General features: G+C 45.9%; 1 protein-coding gene across 1 annotated transcript; it reads right to left on the bottom strand.

Moving 5' to 3' along the window:
• Window positions 1-403: 403 nt before the first annotated feature.
• TNFRSF18 (TNF receptor superfamily member 18) lies at window positions 404-11,518 on the bottom strand. Its single transcript, XM_036747581.1, has 6 exons — window positions 11,341-11,518; window positions 8,810-8,941; window positions 3,330-3,417; window positions 2,453-2,544; window positions 1,370-1,501; window positions 404-1,012 (listed from the first exon to the last, which is right to left on the bottom strand). Exons 1-6 carry the CDS (start codon window positions 11,516-11,518, stop codon window positions 891-893), a joined length of 744 nt encoding a protein of 247 aa, XP_036603476.1. The 3' UTR covers window positions 404-890.
• Window positions 11,519-19,789: the final 8,271 nt, after the last annotated feature.

Here is a 19,789-nt window from a genome sequence, read left to right as displayed (position 1 = left end):
AGGTCCACACATATTCCAAATTCAGCTGCTCCTCAGGCAAGTGGAATTTGACTCTGCTACATGCTAAGGCCAACAAAAAGATGGAGGACTGAGCTAAGATCATTCAGTCTCTCAATATAAGGCCCAGACAACCTCCTCCTCACTCCCATGGTCCAGTCCTCTGTGTTTTGAAGGCAACTAGGTGGCCTCCCTGGAGTCAGGAGGACCTGAGTTCAAAACTAGTCTCAGACACTTACTAGCTGTGTGACCCTGAGCAAGTCATTTAATCCTGTGTGCCTCAGTTCCCTCATCTGTAAAAAGAGCTGGAGAAGGAAACGGCAAACCACTCCAGTATCTTTGCCAAGAAACCTCCCTCCCCATGGGACCACAAAGATTTGGACATGACTAATTGATTTAAAACAACAATAAAATGATTCTAAAAAGTGGAAGAACATTCCAGGCATGGGGGAACAGCCCAGGCAAAGGTCCAGAGGTGGGAGAAGAAATATCATGTCTGGGGTCCAGCCCCCTGGGGTCCTGCTCCACATCCACTATGGGAAGTTAATATATTCACAATCTAAGTTGCCAGAGGGCTGGCTCTCCCCTTCCTCCTCCTCTTCTTCTTCTTCAGTGCCAGGGTCTGAATTGCAGTGTTGCCACCCAAATCCCCCCAATCCTGATGCTGCCTTTATGAAGCTCCAGATCTGGGACCGTGGCTCAGTTTCCACTTGGCTGGTCCAAGGCTTTCAACCATCTCACATTCTTAGGGCTCTTAATTGGGGTGCATTGACCCTGTCCTCAGGCTGCAGCTTCAGGTAGTAGGGAAGAAGGGTCTGAGTGACAGGAAGCTGGCCTCTCTACTTGTGTCTCTGGGGTATCCCCCTCAAAGTTCCAGACTGTGGCAGGCTTCTTTATACCCATGGATGACCCATCTGGGCCTTGTCCTCTGCCGTCTTCTCCCCCCACTCCTCTTCCGGGAAAGGGCAGTTGCCGATATCATCAGGGGGCCCAGGTCCCAGGGGCAAGATGGACTCTGGAGAGAGGAGGAAAGGTGATCTCTGGGGTCACTACTTCAAGGCCCGCCCTGACCAGGGATGAACTGGCAGGGGGGTGGGGAGTACTTTTGCTCCCCAAGGTCAGGTAGACCAGGATTGCAGTGGAAGGAAGAGGCCTAGAAGAGTCATCCAAATTCCGGGCTGTTGGGTTTTCTCGGGGTGGGGGGTGGGGAGACACCGGCCTCTGGGGCTTCTCCCTAGGCCCATAACTCAGTCCACAATTGGGGTGGGAATTGGGAAGACACTTGGCGTAAGGGCAGTATCCCTCCCCTGGCGGGTTCAGGGACAGTTGAGGCACCACCACCACCCTCCTCCCTGTCTCCAGTAGGACTGACCTCTGTCCTTGATGAAGGGCTCCTTTTTCACCCACCAGATGTGGAGGACCAGCTGGATAATGACAAGCATGAAGGTGATGGCTGCTAAGCCTGTTAGGATGGCCACGGGGACGCTGTAGGAGTTGGAGAGACCTGAAGGAACAGGGCTCATGAGACTCTCTAAGTGTCCGGCGGGGAGGGGAGCAACAGAAAGAGACACCCAAAGATGCACAACAACCCTCCCCTGCACCCAGATTAGGCATAAAGACTGAACTTGAGACTTCACCGATTTGGGGAACTCCCAGGTGAGAAAACACCATCTACCAATGCAGGTCAACACCACTGCAACTCAGAGTTTTAGAGAATCAATTGCCTAAGTCACTGAGAGGTTAAGGGATTGGCCCAAGGTCTCAAAGCCAGTATGTATCATTGGCTGGACTTGAACCCAGACCTCCTTGGCCCTGAGGCTAGCTCTCGATCTATTACAACAATAATATTGCTAGTTCTGAAAATGTCATTCTCCTATTTTAAAAAATCTCTCTGTCACCATAGGATAAGAGCCAGACTCTCTCAGCCTGACATGGAAAGCCCTCCCCAATCTGGCCCCCATCTGCCTTTCATGGGATTCCCTCTCCGCTCCCTCTATTCCAATCAAATTGGCTTGCAAGCTTTGCGCCCTACACAATGTTCCTTCTCCTGCCGTGGTGCCTGGGGCACTGATGGTCCCCCACGCCCGGAATGCTCGCCCTCCTCACCCTGCCTCCCAATAGAATCCTCAGCTTCCTTCATCACACAGCCCAGGTGCCGCCTCCAACAGAAAGCCCTCCATGTTTTCCCAAGGTAGTCGGCACTCTTTTGAAATGACTTTGTAGATACTTTGTATTTACTTCTCTGTAAGCAACTGTATCTCCTCCCACCCCCACCCCCCAGCCCCAGGAGAATGTGAGCTCCTTGAGGGAGGAGCCCATTTCATTCTCTTTGTGTCTCCAGAGCCCAGCTGGGTTGCCTGGCACATAGCAGGTACTTTAAAAAATGCAGTCCTGATATGTGCGCATGGGGAGAGGAGCCTGGGTGGGGGGAGGGGGAAGAGAGGATAAAGAATACCTGATCCTGATCCTGGAAGTGGAGCCATGCCACACAGCGTATTATGGGTTCTGTTCCCTGGACGGACAGTGAGAAACCCCTCCCTGCCACAGCTGTAACCCAAACACACAGAGACAGAAGATAAGTTTGTTTAGACTACAGCCTCAGGTTGGGGGTTTCTATCCCCCATTTCCACAGGGAAGCCTTGTTCTCTACAAAGATACAGGGTGTCCCCTCAGCCTCCACCATGGCCTGGACCCCCTTTGGCCCAGCCCCCACCCATCCTAACATGTTGTCAGTCACACGGGAAGGAGACTGAGTGGATGTTAGGGGGTTAAACCTCAAGCCATCCCATTTCTGTAAACCCTGGTTCTGCTGATGGATCAGGGGCTATTAGCTGGGTGACTCTCCACCTCCTCCCCTAGGGCTTCCTCAGCCTCTGAGACCCCCAAGTTGGGCAGGGGCTGATTGGGCAGTACCCTCAGCCCACAGATCCTGGGCTCTGAGCTGGGACTGCCTGGAGCCCAGGTCCCCTTTTTGGTGTCTGTACAAGAAAGGCAGGGGCAAGAGCCAGAAAGTGTCTAGTTCCTAGTCCCCCAGCTCCCCTGCCCCAGGCTAGATAGATTAAGTGGGTAAACGTTGTCTCCCCCATTAGACTGGGAGCTTCTTGAGGGCAGGGACCATCTTTTTGCCTTCCTTGTTTCCTCAGTGCTTAGCACAATGCCTGGCACATAATAGGCACTTAAATGTGTGCTGACTTCCAGAGGGAGTTTGCCATAGACTGTTAGGGGCCTCAGCTTTTCTCGAGTATGTGCTAGGCCTGGTCTGGACAGCCCTGAGGCATCACAACTCATAGTGCCTTCTTGAGACTTTCCACCATCTCTCACCCCCAACTTACTCAGTCCAGGGCAGACATTTGCCATCGATGCCATCTGAATAGGTGCCATCTTTACAGTCCTTGCACCTGAGGGCGAAAAGGAAATTCCCTGGGGACAGAATGAGGAAGAGATTGTTGGGAAGGATGGCAGATCAGGGAGAGATGGAGGAGTTAGAGACTCTGGAGGAGGGTACACATTCCCCTTTGTCCAGGCAAGCCTGGCCAATGGAATGAAAGACGCTCCTTTATAGCCATGACCACCGCAGGCCACGGCATCTGTGATATAATGGATATTACGGTACATATGTGTGTATGTGTGTGTGTGTGTGTAGAGGTGTGTGGAAATATGTGTATATGTCTATATATGTGCACACATGTGCTTACATACTGTGGATGTGTACACATATGTGTGCATACACATGTGTGTCTTCATGTGTTTGCGTGTGTATGTATGTACATCTATGTGTACACTGTGTACATATGTGTGTATACATACATGCCTCTATCTACCTATCTATCCATCCTATCTAATTTATTATATCTATCTATCTATCTTTATACCCATATACAAACACATGTCTGGCTATACAGCCCCAACCATGGCCATCTTGCCATCTACCCACACTAGCAGGGTCTTGGCACTGCCCAAAGCAGATCATGTCCATGATCTCTGACCTGCCCCTCCCCCTCTTGCCTGGACTACTGGATGAGCCTCCTACTGTGCTCCCTGCCTCTGGTCTCTCTTCTCTTCAGTCCATCCTCCACTTGGCTGACAAAGGGCAGGCCTAACCGAGTCACACCCCCATTCACAAAATGTCCGTAACTCCCCATTACTTTGAGGACAAAGCACAAAATTTCTGTTGGATATTTAAGGCCCCAAGAGTCTGGCTCCCACCCAGCTTTCCAGGCTTGTGATCCATGACTCCTCACACACTCTACATTCCAATCCAGCTGGTTTATGTGCTGTTTCTCCTTTCCTGTCTTTGCATTGGCTGTCCCCCATGCCTAGAGGGGACTCCTTTCTCATCTTTGCCTCTTAGACAGTCTAGCCTCCTTCAAAGCTCAGCTCACACACCACCTGAGGCCCTTCTGATCTCTTTAGCTACTAATGGCTTATCCCATCGCTTTCTCCACATGCCCCCCCCCCCAGTCCCACATTATACTGAATTTACTTTGTATATATTTTGGGTTTCTTCTCTACTTTTACATAGGCATCTCTCCAGTTACAATGTAAACTCCTTAATGTCTGGAACCACTTTGGTTTTTGCCCTTGTATCCTTGGGCCCCTAGCACAGTGCCAGTGTATAATACGTGCTTAATAAATGCTTATTGATGGATTGTTTCTGTCTGGCTTACTCCTAAGTAGTTGAGGGCCCCTGGAGAACATCATAATGCTGTCCACCTTCACCCAAGCCTTTACCACTGAAGGATTGGCCATTGCTTTCATTCTCCTCTGATTGATTCTTTCCCATACGTCCCACAATCCAGTTTAATAAACACTTAATAAATACTTATTCCATACCAGGCACTGTGCTAGGTGCTAGAGATACAAAGCCAACCAGCCCCTGCCCTTAAGGAACTTCCATTCTACTTGGGAGAATCATCCTGTGCAGATAAATGAATTTTAAAAATATTATCAGGATAGAAAGAGGATTGAGAATGGAGGTCCCCATAGGAGGTGGCATTTGAGTTGGATCTCAATGGAAGCTAGGGATTCTAAGAGATAGAAGGGGGGTGGGCACAGCTAATGCAAAAGCCCAGAGATGGGAGACGACACAATGATTTGTGGGAATAGCTACTGTGGCTGAAAGAAAGACTACATGAAGGGAAATAATTTGATAGAAAAAGGAGGTGAAAGCCAAATTATGGAAGGATGAAGATGACAGAGGGAGGAGTCTCCGTGGAAGATTTTGGAATAGAGAAGGGACATGGTCAGAATCTTAGAAATATTCATACGGCAGCTGGGTGGGAGATGGAGTGGTGAGGGAAACTACTACCCAAAGCACGACAATTTGGAAGGTACTTCCATAGTCTAGGAGAGAGGGGGTGAGGACAAGTACTAGGGAAGAGGCCATGTGAGCACAAAGCAGGTGATGGATACAATAGGTGCTGAGGAAGGAGAATGTTGATTGGCAGGAGGATGAGCAAGGGACAGCAAGAGTCAGAGATGACTGGCTCCAAGGGTGTGAACACAGGGGACTGAAAGGAGGTGGAGGCACCAGTCTTTCAGTCAGTCAAGGAGCATCTAATAAGTTCCAGACAACAATAACCAGACAACAAAAGAAGGAACCTGGAGGATGAATGGATTCAGAGAGAAACAGAATGGGTTCTCCTTTGGACATATTGAGTTTGATAACTGAATTCAGTAAGCATTTAAGTGGCATGTGCCAGGCATTGGGGATGCAAGGACAGAAAGGAAATAAGTCTCTGGAACATCCAAGTGGAATGATGGAGAATCCTATGGCACTCAGAAGAGAAACTAGAACAGACCGATTTGGAATATTAGAATATATAGAATATGTGATACAGAATATTAGAACAGGTCAATAAAAATTAGTAGAATATATGATAGATTATTAGAATAGATTTTTATTGATTATTAGAATATACAATATAGACTATTTGGATAGCTTGATATAGAATATAAGATTAGAATAGGTTGATATAAATTATTAGAATACATAAAATATATGATATAGACTATTAAAATAGCTTACTATAGAATATAAGATATTAGAATGGGTTGATATAAATTATTAGAATATATGGAATATATGATATAGACTATTAGAATAGATTGATATAGAATATTAGATATTAGTAGGTTGATATAGGTTATTAGAATATACAAAACAGGTGATATAGACTACTTAAATGGCTTATATGGAATATATTATAGAATATTAGAATAGATTTATGTATAACATTAAAATAAATAGAATATATGGTGTCAAATATTAGCATGTATTAGAATATAGAGAATATAGGATATAGAATGTCAGCATAGATTGATATAGGATATTAGCATATATAGAATATAGTATATGGACTATTTTAAAAGATGAATAGAATATTGTATTCTATTAGAAAATACTGATATGGAATATTAGAATACATAGCTATATGATATATGGAATGTGCTCTAGAATATTAGAAGGTATTGACAGTCAATGTCAGAATATATTATAAGGAATATGAGAGTAGGTTGACAGAGAACATTAGAACGTAGAGAACCCATGATGTGGCATATTCAGGTTGACTGACGTGGGAGCCATCTGCATAGAGACACTCCATGAGTCAAACAGAGCTGATGAGACGGCCCCAGGTCCACACCTCTCCCACGTCTCAAGCCATTTCTCCTTGATCATCCAGGATGGTCTTCCTACCTCTGGTCTTGCCCCAGCCCAGTCTGCCCACAGAATGCTCTCACCCTCCAGTTCTAACTATGTGTCTACTCTGCTCACAATCCTTTAGAGGCTCCTCGTTGCCTTGCAAATAACACAAAACTTCTTGTTCTTGGCATTCAAGACTTCCACAATCTGGTTTCAACCAAATAATCAAACTTAATCATACTCCTCCCCCTGACCTCGTCCAAGTTCTAGCCCCTCTGGACCACTCTCATCCCTTCTCCTTCACCAGCCTCCTCCCAGCCCCATCCCCATCCCCATCCCCATCTCAGCATTCTCCTGAGCTGAAACAGTCTCCTCTCTCCCCTCTCCCCCCATAGTCATACCTTTAAATCTAAACTCAGCTGCCACCTCCTCCAGTAGGTCTTCCTAGATCCCTCTCCCCACACTCAGAAAAAAAGCTATGGATCTTCTTTATCTCATTCTCCCACACATAAATATTGTACACACATCCTATGCTCCCCCCCCCACCCCCATTTGATTGTCAGCCTCTTGAAGCTAGTGCCTGAGCTGTTTTTCCATCTTTGTGTCCTTGTACCTCCGAGTCAACAACCATTTATGAAGTGCCTGCTGTGAGATGTCCCTGTCCTTTGGGGGAGAAAAAATGTATAGTGTGGTGTGGTATACTGGAAAGAGCAAGCACTGAACTTAAGAGTCAGGAGTCTGGCCACCTACTCCTTGCCTCTCACTCTTCTTACCCTCCACTGGGGACAGAAAACCCACCCAGACTGAGGGCTTATGGGTAAAGCAAGGGACTTGCTTCAAAAGACCAGGGTTCAAATCTTGGCTTTGCTACTTACTGGCTGTGTGGCCTTGGCAAGTCTCTGAGCCTCACTTTCCTCATATGTCAAATTAAAAGGTAGGACTAAAAAGCCTCACACTTTCTAGGTTCCAAACCAACTGGCCCGTTTGCCATTCCCTGAACTCAGCATTCCATTTCCTGCCACTGCACCTTTGCAAAGGCTGTCCCTACATGCCTGGATTTCACTTCCAACTCTTAAATACATTTATGTCAGGGTCTCCCTCCTGCTGGAAGCCTTAGCCAAGCCCCCTAGTCATTTTGTCTTCTTGCTCCTCAAATTGTAGCCATGCCCCCCCCCCCAGCAGAATATGAGCACCTTAAAGTCAGGCGCTGTTTACCTTGCACACAGTAGGAGCTTAATAAATGTCTGAAAAATTGAATGTAAGGTCTCTTCCAGCTCTGAATCAAAGAATCTATAACCTTATGTCTCTAAGTATAGGCAAGGTAATCTGAGGAAGAAGAGGGTGGTGATAGGGAAGCTGGGGAGTAGAGAAAAATTTCTGAGAAGAGGTAGCTTCTCCTGAGCTGAGCAGTAGAGATGAGGAGAGAGTATAGACCAGGATCCAAAGATCAGATACTGAGAGCCAGAAGGGACCTCAGGAAATACGTAGTCTAACTCCCTCATTTTACAGGGAGGGAAACTGAGGCACAGAAGTGTGGAGTTACTTGCCCAAGGTAATAAGTCAGAGGCAGGATTTGAACCCTGGCCCTCTTGCTCCAGAGTCAGTGCCCTTTCTATTGCAGCACACTGTGTCCTTAATGGAGGACAGCATGTGCAGATTCATAGACCTAGGGGATGGAGTGTTGAGTTCTGGGATGGGAGAGTTAAACTGGTTTATCTGGGATGGAGGGAATGGGACAGAGCAAAAGAAACACAGCTGGAAAGGTTGGTTGGAGCCAGGTTGTAAAGGCATTTTATATGACCAGCTTTCCCCACAGTAGGTGCTTCATACTGGCTCTTATGTAAACTCCTTGAGGGTTTCACTTTTGTCTCTGTGTCCCTAGTGCTTGGCATAGTGCCAGTATACAGCAGGTGCTTCCTAAATGCTCACAGATCATGAGTTAAACTGGCTTGGGCATCCATTCTTATCTGACTTCTTTCCAAAAGTTGTGCCCTTCACCTCTTGCCCAGCTCCAGCATCCCCTGAGCTCCCATGCGTGGGTGTGGGCAGAAGCTTCCGCCAGCATGCATAAGCCAAAAGCAGAAAATGGGGAGCAGAGTGCAAATCTGGCTGCACCAGACCAGAGCTGGGTCCTGGAGAGGGGTGTGGTGGCCATGCTCAGGTGCTCACCGAGGAGGACGGCCTGTTGGCCAGGGGAGCAGTTGTGCTTCTTGCAGCTTTTACAGTCCGAATCTTCACAGAACTCTCCGGGCGTGGCACAGGTACAGCCCCTCAGCTCATGAGATGGGCATGGCCTGGTACCTGGGAAAAGTACAAGCCATTAGGGAGTGTCTCTGGAGCAGGGGCAGGGGCAGGGGCAGGCCACGGGCAGCCCCTTCTTAAACTCTGGGGATCAGGAGCCTTAGATACAGCTATGATCCCGGTCAGACACAAAATGCTAAGTCATGGGATTATAGATTGAGAAGTAGAAGGACCTTCAAAGCCCAACCCCCTCATTTTAGAGATGGGGAAACTGAGGCTTAGAAGGAGAAACTATCTTGCTCTGAGTCACACAGCTGGAATCTGAGGTGAGATTCGAACCCAGGTCTTCTTGACTCCAGGTCTAACACTCTGTCCACTCAAGCACATTGCCTTTCATGGAGGGACCTCAGAGGCTGTCCACTTTAACCGGAACCTGACCAGGATCCTTCAATAATCCCATTCCTCTGACTGCCAAGTGGTCATTTAGCCTCCCTGAGGGAATCCACCAATCAATGAAGCAATCGAGAAGCATTCATTGAGAACTGACATTTTATATGGGGCCCCAAGGTTTGCAAAGGCTTCACTTCAGTACATCACTTGCTTTGGTACATGTGGAGAAGGGCAAAGATAGCCCCTACCTCAAAAAGCTTACATTCTAAGGGGGGAGCAAAGATAGCCCCTACCTCAAAAAGCTTACATTCTAAGGGAGGAGGGCAAAGATAGTCCCTGCTACCTGTAAGAAGCTTATATTCTAAAGGAGGGGGCAAATATAGCTCCTGCGCTCAAGGAGTTTACATTCTGGGGGGGCAAAGATAGCCCCTGCCTCAAAAAGCTTACATTCCAAGGGGGGGGCAAAGATAGCCCCTGCCCTCAAGGAGCTTACATTCTAAAAGGGAGCAAAGATAGCCCCTGCGCTCAAGGAGTTTACATCCTGGGGGGGTGCCAAAGATAGCCCCTGCCCTCAAGAAGCTTACATTCTAAAGGGGGGGCAAAGATAGCCCCTGCCCTCAAGGAGCTTACATTCTAAAGGGGGGAAGACAACATATAAATAAATAGGAAATAAAAAGGTGCCTACAACATACATGCAGAGTAGATAAAAAATAACCTTCAAGGGGAGGGCTCTAACATCCACCAACCACCTCTCCTGGTAACTCATTCTCCATCTGGACAGCTCCCTACATTATCGGTTCTAAATCCGGCCCTGTGCAACTCTCTCCTCTGTCCACCTTTCCTCTATTGCTCCTGTCTCTGTCCTCAGAGGCCAAGCCGATTAAGCTTAACCTCTCCGCTAGATGACAATCTTTCAAATATATGAACACAGCTTTCATTTCTCCCCCACCAGGCTCAATTTCCTCATCTCCAGTCCAGGCAATCCTTGCAGGCCTTCTGGAATGGTGGAGAAAGGGAGAGACTTGGAGTCAGAAGGTCCTAAGTTCAATCTGGTCTCTGATACATCTTAAACTGGCCTATGTGACCCTGGGCAAGTCATTCACCTCTCAGAGCCTCCATGAAATGCTCTAAAACTCTAAGAGAGATGAGCTATCTACAGTGAGTTTCCCACCCTAATGAAATGCCATTTCTAGACCTCTCCCCTCTGGCAGCACACACACATTCCTCATATGGTAAAGTAAAAATCATCCTTCAATCTCACTTTACCAGCCATCCATCCACCCACCAGCCTTCTTTCCCCCTGAGGAAAGGAATGGCTTCCCCCCACATACAACCCACACCCTGGGTAAATGCCACCATCCTCCCATAGTCAGAGTGGGGGGCCCCCCTTAGGGCACTGCCACACCCAGCCTGGTGATATCTAATGCAGCTGGGGCCAGTGAGCATTCCAGGGGACCTCCAGCTCAAGCCCTGATTGTTGTGCCAAAAAGGGCAGTGCATCTCTGACTCTGACCCTCAGGAAATGCTTCTTGTGAGAAGAGGCATCCCTGCATTGCCCTGACAATTCAACTCAACGAGCGTATATTAAGCACCTACTACATACATGCCAGGCACCAAGCAGAGTGTCAAGGAAATGAAGCCAAGAATAAAAACAGTCCCTGCCTTCCAGAGGGTTACATTCTACTACCAGCCCTTCAACAGAAGGGGCAACACACTGAAGTCCATGTCTAGGGCTGTGGGTGGAGGAGAACTGGACCCCAGGGTACCGGAGTATATCTTGAGTGTGGCCAAAGAGAAAGGCCAGTAGGATCTGGGGAGGTAAGGGGGCAGGGGCCGAGGAGAATGGGGATAGGAAGCCTACCGCAGCTTTCTCCCTAGCCCACCTCACCTGACCCCCTGAAATGGAGATGCCTCCGTCCCGACCGTCCACTATCAAGTGACACAGTCCCTGCCCCAGAGTCCGCCTTAGCCCAGTCCGAGGGTGGGGCACGCGAGGTCAGCCTCAGATCCACTGGCCCGGGGACCCTCTCCCCCTTTCCCTCCCTCTCCCCACCACCTTCCTCTCTTACTCGACTTGCACGGACAGCAGAGTAAGACGTTGGCCTCCTGGTGCAGGAATTGTTCTGGCCCGCAGCGGGCAGGGATTGAACCATCCAGCCCTGGGACCTGGTCCTCACCCTGGCCCCGCCGGCAGAGGAGGAAGACACCCCACAAAGCACCCACAACCCAGGCGACTCCAGCTCCCATCGCGATCCACGCCTGCCTGACAGCCCCCGCGAGGGGCACCAGCGACTTATGGGGTATTTGAGGAGCCAGGGTCCCGCCTTCTTCTGGCCCCACCCCCTCTGGACCCGGTCTAGGCTGAGCAAAGTGGGGAGAGAGGCGGGACCCAGGCGACCCGGAGAAAGGGAACTGAGGATCAAGGTCAGCAGTACTGGAAGGAAACTTGGAATCCCAGAATAAGTGAGGGTCTCTCTGCCCGTGTTTCGTGAGCAAAAATCCATGTAAACTATTTAGTTCTTCCAAGTGGATTAGACGTGGCTCCTCCTTTTCAACACACACACACACACCCATACACACATACCTATACCCGCTCGCACGCACACACACCTACACACACACACACACACACACACACACACACACACACACACACACTTACGTAGACACACACCACAGGGTGAGGCCGGGAGACCGAACCTGTCTGAACGCACAGACAGGCGCTGGATGTAGGTCCCTAAGCTTTTATTAAGTACTCTCACAGTTCCTGGCTTGGAGTCTCCTGGGGGCAGGTGAAATGCAGCATATATTTATTTATAAGCACCTATTTGTGATGTCCAAGGCATTGGGCTAGGTGCTGGAGACCCCATGTGGGGGAGCCCTCACCTACTCTGCGAACCAGTCGCGCTGACTTCCTTCCTGTTGCAGGCAGAAGCCCCTCCATCTCCAGACTCTGAGCTTTTGCTCCCGCTGTCCCCCATGCCTAGAATGCTTTCCCTCCTCATCTCTGCCTCTCGGCTTCCTTCAAGTCCCAGCTAAAGTGCCATGACCCCCTAGAAGCCTTCCCCGATCCCCCTCAATGCAAATGCCTTCCCCCGTGATGCTCAGCTCCAATTTATCCTGCCCCTATCTTGGTTATACAGAGTTCTTTGTGGGGTGTCTCCCCGTTAGACTGTGGGCTCGAGTATAGGAATAATCATTTCGCCTTTGTTTGTATCCCCTGAGCATAGCAGGTGCTCAATAAATGCTCATTGACTGGGGATGGGAAGTCCAAACCGGGACAGTTGCTGCCCTCAGAACCTTGCAGTGTACCTGGAGAAACCATCTACAAGCCGTTATCAGTCACCTACTATGTGCCAGACCTTGGGTTAGGCACTTAGTAATCTCCTTTGCTGGATGGTTACCATATCCCAGCCCTTAGCTGTGCCTTTCTCCTGGTCCCTCTTCTCTTCCCTCTCTACACTGAGTGACCTCAGCAGCTCTCATGGGTTCAATGATCTCTCTGCAGATGATTCCCAGTCCACATAGCCATCTCTATCCTGAGCTTCAGGCCCACACAGCTAACTGCCAGTCAGACATCTCCATCTGGATGTCCAACTGGATGGGCCTCTCAAGCTCAACTTGTCCCAAATAAAGCTCAGTCACTCCCCTACCCCTCTCTGTAATCCCTTATTATTGGTGGAGGGCTCCACCAATTCTTCCAACACCCAGACTCACACCTTTGTGTCATCCTCTACAGCTCACTCTTTTTCACCCCATATCCTACCCAATTAGATGGCAAATCCTTGTTATTTCCATCTCTCGAACCCTACTCCTCTGCATTCTCACAGCTACCCCACTGGTACAGGTGCTCTTCACCTCCCATTGAAATAGCCTGGTGGGGGGGAGGTCTCCCTGCTTCAGGAGTCTCTCTCCACCCATCCCCCTCCAATCCATCCTCCACATCCTCCAAGGGATCGCACAGGTCTGACTGTATTGCCCCCTTTTATCACTATGAGCCAACATAAGCTCCTCTGGTTGACTCTTAACACCGTCCACAATCTGACCATACTGTACAATGTATGAAGGGGAGGAAAACAGAAGGCTAGAGAGGTTGGATGGGGCCCCAGCCTCCCCTGATTACGTCTGTTACCTGTACAAGCTATTGTACCCTGCTAGAGTGGGAGGTCCTTGAAGGCAGGGAATGTGAAGATGTTTATCCTCCCTTCTCTGGTCCCTAGCATGGGGTCTGGCACACAGCATCAGCAACAAACCAATAACATAAGAAGGCGTTCATATAGCACTTCACGGTTTACAGAGAGTTTTACATGTTTTCTCATTCAGTCCTCATAACAACCCCAGGAGGTAGGGGCTATTATTCCCCCCATTTTGCAGATGAGAAGACTGAGGATAAGAGGATTTAAGGGACCTACCCACAGGACTTAGAAGTGTCTCAGGCAAGAACCAAATTCCAGGCACATAGTAGACTCTTAACAAATGTTTATTGATTGACTGATTAAAATTCAAGTCTTCCTGACAGATATTTGTTGACTGAATAAAAAGCGGAACCGCACCAGACTGCAGAAGACCTTGAATGTCATGTCAAGATGGAAGGTCTTGGGCAATGGAGTCTGAGCTGACATGCGGGTGAGGGAGAAGAGGAGGGATACAGCTTTTGGGGAAAGGCCAAGGTGCCTTCCTACAGCCCTAGCATCCCAAGAGCATTTTCCCAAGGCTGTAGAGTCAAGTGGCTGGCAACTCAACTAGTATTTATTAAGCACCAACTATGTGCCAGGCACTGTGCTAAGGATAAAACGAAAGGAAACAAACCAGCTCCTACTCTGGAGGAGCTCATGGTCTAATGGGAGAGATGTGTAAATGATCATGGACAAACCACATAGACATGGGAGATAAATTGAGGGTAACTTCAGAGGGAAGACACCAAGATTAAGGGAAGCTGAGAAAGGCTCCTGGCAGAAGTTAGGACATTAGCTGAGGTTTGAAAGAAGCCAGGGAAGTCAGGAGGCAGAGGAAGACAGATCCAGTTATGAGGGACAGGCAGAGGGTCAGGAGATGGAGTGCCTTTTTTTGAGGCAATTTGGGGTTAAGTGACTTGCCCAGGGCCACACAGCTAGTGTCTGAGGCTGGATTTGAATTTAGGTCATCCTGACTTCAGGGCCAGTGCTCTATCCACTGCACCATCTAGCTGCCCTTGATGGAGTGACTTGCAGGACAAATACTGAGTTTCACTGGATCACAGAATGTGTGGAAGAGAGTAGAGTGTAAGAAAACTGGAAAGGTAAGAAAGGGACAGATTATAAAGGACTAAAGCCAAATAGAGGATTTTACATTTGATCCTGGAGGTAATAGGGGGCCACTGGAGTTCACTGAGGAGGCAGGTGACACAGTCAAACTCGTGCTTTAGGAAGATCGATCTGGCAGCTGAGTGAAGGCAGGATGTGGCATGTAGGGAGGGGCCGTCCCAGGCATCTCCATGACCTCTGAACCACTTCTCATCTGTGCTTGTGGGAGAGTCTTCCTCTTATATCTTATATCTTCTCCACCACCTCCACCACCCCCTCCCCCCAACCCCTCAGCTCCTTTTGCATAGACTGATGATTCCTGCCTCTGAAGTCTACTATCTATTTACAATATCTTTCTTGTCTGATCCATCCTACACACACCTCCTGGGTAATCTCATGGGACAGCTCTGACCACCCTCCCCTTCCCTGCTAAAGAATCTTCACTAACTCCCACCTGCCCAAAGGAGGGATAAAAGAATCCAAGCCTTAGCCTGGCTTTCAAGGCTCTTCACAGCCTACCTTTCTAGCCTTAGCTTATGTTCTTCTCCAGCTCCAGCCAAACTGGACCAAACTATATTCTGTCACCATGGCCATGCTCATTTTCCTCTTTCCCACCTCCTGGGCTTTGCCCACGCCATCTCTAGAAGCCAATATTCCTTCTTCCTTGCTCCTCATCTCCACCTTTCCTACCATGAAGTCTTTCCTGATGGCCCCCAAACCTGACATGATCTTGCCCTTTAAGACTTTCTCAGGCCAAGGTTTGACCTTTCTTATGAAACCTCTGCATTATAGGTGACAGTAATTCCAGTCATGTTCACACACAGAATCTCCAGAGTTTTCATGCATCACATCCTGGGATTGCTATGCCCCATAACATAGAGGCGATGCCTATACCCCCAAATCATATTTTGATAGATATAATTTTAAAAATAATAATATATTTAGTGGCAGCTTCTATTTTTACATCACCTAGATTTTGCCATATAACTTCCCTCTAGGGTCATCCCTTAAAACAAAGATTTTTTTTAATCCAGCAAAATTGATCAATGCATATTGAAAAAAATCTAATTTTATAGGCAATCTCAGGCCTGTGGACTCTCATGTCTGCCAAGCCTCTGGCAAGGTCAGGGAGGTGTCTTCTCATGTCTCTTCTTTAGGACTTGGCTTGTTCCTAACACCTTTACAATATTGTTTCAATCCTTTTGTGGGGGACAAGATGGAAGAATGAGTGAGGAACCCCTGAAGCCCTCCCAAATTCCCCTCCAAACAAATAGAAAACAGCCTCAGAATTGGTCTAGGAGCAGGGAAGCAGTTTACTAACCTAGCAGGAAAGGGTAGGAGGAGGGCATGGTCCAAGAGCAGCAGCAGCAGCAGCCAGCCAGACAGCCAGCCTCAGAGCAGGGGGCTCACAGCAAGGCTCTGAGCCTGGGGCAATCCACCAGCAAGGCATCGCCTCCTACAAGCATGTAAAGCCTAGGCAAGAGAGCAGTCTGTGCAGCCAGCAAGGCCCCACCCCCACCACAAGTTATTAGCTAGGCCTTAACCCCACTGCTGACCAGTAGTGATGCCCCATCCCAGGCCTGGCAAAAAATGGGACCCTGTCCCAGCAGAGAGACCCTGTTTCCCTAGCAACCCAGCAGCAGGATCCCCATCCCTCAGGCAGATCAGTAACAAAATTACTCCTCTAGGGCCTGCTGGCAGAGAGACCCTGCTTTCATAGCAACCCAGCAGCAGGGTCCCACCCTTGGGGTAGAACAGCAATGAGATCTCTCCTCCAGGATTAGCCACCAGAAATACTCTGTTACCACAGCAACCCAGCAGCAGGGCCCCAGGAACCTTGCCACTGGAGCAGGCAGACAGCTAAACCCACACCCAGAAAAGGTCAACAGGGAGGCCTCACTCCTCCCAGTACAAGCCAGAAGGGAAGCCTACCCTCCAGAAGAAGCAAGCAACTAAACCCTGAAGCCCAGTGAAAGACAATAGTAAGACCCAGAGGCCCAGCACAAAAAGCTTGGAACAATGCAAGATCAGAGCCCAAGTCTCACATAAAAATACGAAGTGCCCCCCCCCCAAAAAAAAGGAGAAAAAAATGAGCAAACAAACAAGAGAAAGAAAAAGAGCTTGACTATAGAAAGTTACTGTGGTGATAGGGAGGAGGATCAAGGGATAAACTTAGAAAAGGACAATAGTATCAAAATGGCTACATGTGAAGCCTCAAAGAAAAACCTAATTTGGTCTCAAGCCCAAAAAGAATTGTTGGAAGAGCTTGAAAAGGATTTAAAAAAAAAACTAGAAAAGTAGGAGAAAATTTGGGAAAAGAAATGAGAGTAATGCAAGAGAATCATGAAAAAAGGACGTCATTACCATGGGGAAAGCTATATAAAAAATTTACTGAGGAAAATAGCTCCCTAAAAAATAAAATTGGCCAAATGGAAAAGGAAGTACAAAAGCTCACTGGATAAAATAATTCCTTAAAAATTAGAATTGAACAAATGGAAACTAATGACTAAAACATCAAGATATGATCAAATGAAATCAAAAAATAAAAAAAAATAGAAGGAAATGTAAAATTTCTCATTGGAAAAATAACTGACTTAGAGAATAGATCCAGGAGAGATAATATAAGAACTATTGGACTACTTGAAAGCCATGATAAAACAAAAAGCCCGGACACCTTTCAAGAAATTATTAAAGAAAACTGCCCCAATATAGTAGAACCAGAGGGTAAAATAGAAATTGAAATAATCCACAGATAACTGCCTGAAAGAGATCCCAAAATGAAAACTCCCAGGAACATCATAGTTAAATTACAGAGCTCACAGATCAAGGAGAAAGTATTGCAATCAGGCAAAAAGAAACAATTCAAATATCTTGTAGCTACAGTCAAGATTACACAGGATTTGGCAGCTTCCACATTAAAGAACTGGAGAGTTTGGAATATGATATACCAAAAAGCAAAGGAGTTATGATTACAACCAAGAATCACCTAGAAAAAGATATTTAATGAAATAGAGGACTTTCAAACATTTCTAATTAAAATACCAGGACTGAATATAAAATGACACAACATACCAAAATTTATGGGATGCAGCCAAAGCAGTACTTAGAGGAAAATGCATATATCTAATTGCTTACATCAACAAAATAGAGAAAAATAGATCGATGAATTGGGCATGCAACTAAAAAACTAGAAAAAGAACAATTTTAAAATCCCCAATTAAACACCAAATTGGAAATTCTGAAAATCAAAGGAGAGATTAATAAAATTGAAAGTAAGAAAAACACTAGACTAATAAATAAAACTAGAAGGTGGTTTTATGAAAAAAAAACAATAAAATAGATAAACCATTGGTTAATTTGATCTTAAAAATAAGAAAACTAAATTACTAGTATCAAAAGTGAAAGGGATGAATTTACCACCAACGACAAGGAAATTAAGGCAATTGTTAGGAGCTATTTTGCCCAACTGTATGTCAATATGACAATTAAATGAAATGGATGAATAGCTACGAAAATATAAATTACCCATAATAAGGGAAGAAACAAAATACTTAAATAACCCCATCTTAGAAAAAGAAGTTGAACAAGCCATCAATGAACTTCTTAAGAAAAAATCCCCAGAACCAGATGGATTCACAAGTGAATTCTATGAAACATTTAGAGAAAAATTAATCCCAATACTACATAAAAAAGGAGTCCTACCAAATTCCTTTTATGACACAAATATGATGCAGATACCCAAACTAGGAAAAGACAAAATAGAGAAAGAAAATTGTAGACCAATTTCTCTAATGAATATTGATGCAAAAATGTTAAATAAAAGACTAGCAAAGAGTACAGCAATATATCACAAGAATCATACACTATGACCAGGTGGGATTTATACCAGGAATGCAGGGATGGTTCAATATGCAGAAAACTATTAGCATAATTGACCATGTCAATAACAAAACAACAGAAATCATATGATTATCTCAATAGATACAGAAAAAGCCTTTGACAAAATACAGTACCCATTCCTATTAAAAACACTAGAGAGCATAGGAATAAATGGAACTTACCTTAAAATGATAATATTTATTTATTTATTTGTATTTAGCTATCTAAATATTTATCTAAAACTATTAGCAAGCATTATCTGTAATGGGGATAAGCTAGAAGCCTTCCCAATACAATCAGGGGTGAAGCAAGGATGCCTATTATCACCTCTATTTTTTAATATTGTACTAGAAATGTTAGCTATAGTAATAAGGGAAGAAAAAGAAATTAAATAAATTAGAATAGAAATGAGGAAACAAAACTATCACTCTTTGCAGATGATATGATGTTATACTTAGGAAATCCTAGGGAATCAACTAAAAATCTAACTGAAATTATTAACAACTTTAGCAAAGTTGCAGGATACAAAGTAAACCCACATAAATAATCAGCATTTCTATATGTTACCAACAAAGTCCAGCAGCAAGAGATAGAAAGAGAAATTCCATTTAAAATAACTGTAGACAGTATAAAATACTTGGGAGTCACCTGCCAAAACAAACCCAGGAACTATATGAACACAACTATAAAACATTCTTCATACTAACGAAATTGAATCTAAGCAATTGGAAAAATATTAATTACAGTGGGTAGGTTCAGCCAATAAATTAAAAAATGACAATTCTACCTAAATTAATCTATTTATTCAGTGCCATACTATCAAAAATTTATTTTATAGAGGTAGAAAAAATTAGAAAAATTAATCTAGAAGAACAAAAGCTCAAGGATATTGAGGGACTCAATGAAAAATATGCAAAAGAAGGTTGTCTGGCTATGCCAGATATCAGGTAATTATCAAAACAATCTGGTACTGACTAAGAAACAGAGTGATAGATCAGTGGGATAGATTAGGTACAAATTACATTATAGTAAATGACCATAGTAACCTAGTATATGATAAACCCAAAGATCCAAGTTTTTGGATCAGTTCACAAGTCCACCAGCAGTGCATTAGTGTCCCAGTTTTCCCACCTACCTTCCAACATCCAATATTTTCCTTTTTTTCATATTAGGTACTCTGATAGGTGTGAGGTGGTATCACAGAGTTGTTTTAATTTGCATTTCTTGGATTAATAGCGATTTAGAGCATTTTTTCACACAATTATACATAGCTTTGATTTCTTTGTCTGAAAATTACCTGTTCATATCCTTTGACCATTTATCAATTGGGGAATATTTGACCCATTATTTGACAAAA

Source organism: Trichosurus vulpecula, chromosome 2 (assembly GCF_011100635.1).
Source record: "Trichosurus vulpecula isolate mTriVul1 chromosome 2, mTriVul1.pri, whole genome shotgun sequence".
Taxonomy (NCBI): domain Eukaryota; kingdom Metazoa; phylum Chordata; class Mammalia; order Diprotodontia; family Phalangeridae; genus Trichosurus; species Trichosurus vulpecula.
The sequence above is the reverse complement of the archived record's forward strand: the minus strand, read 5'-3'. Positions and strand labels throughout refer to the sequence as shown.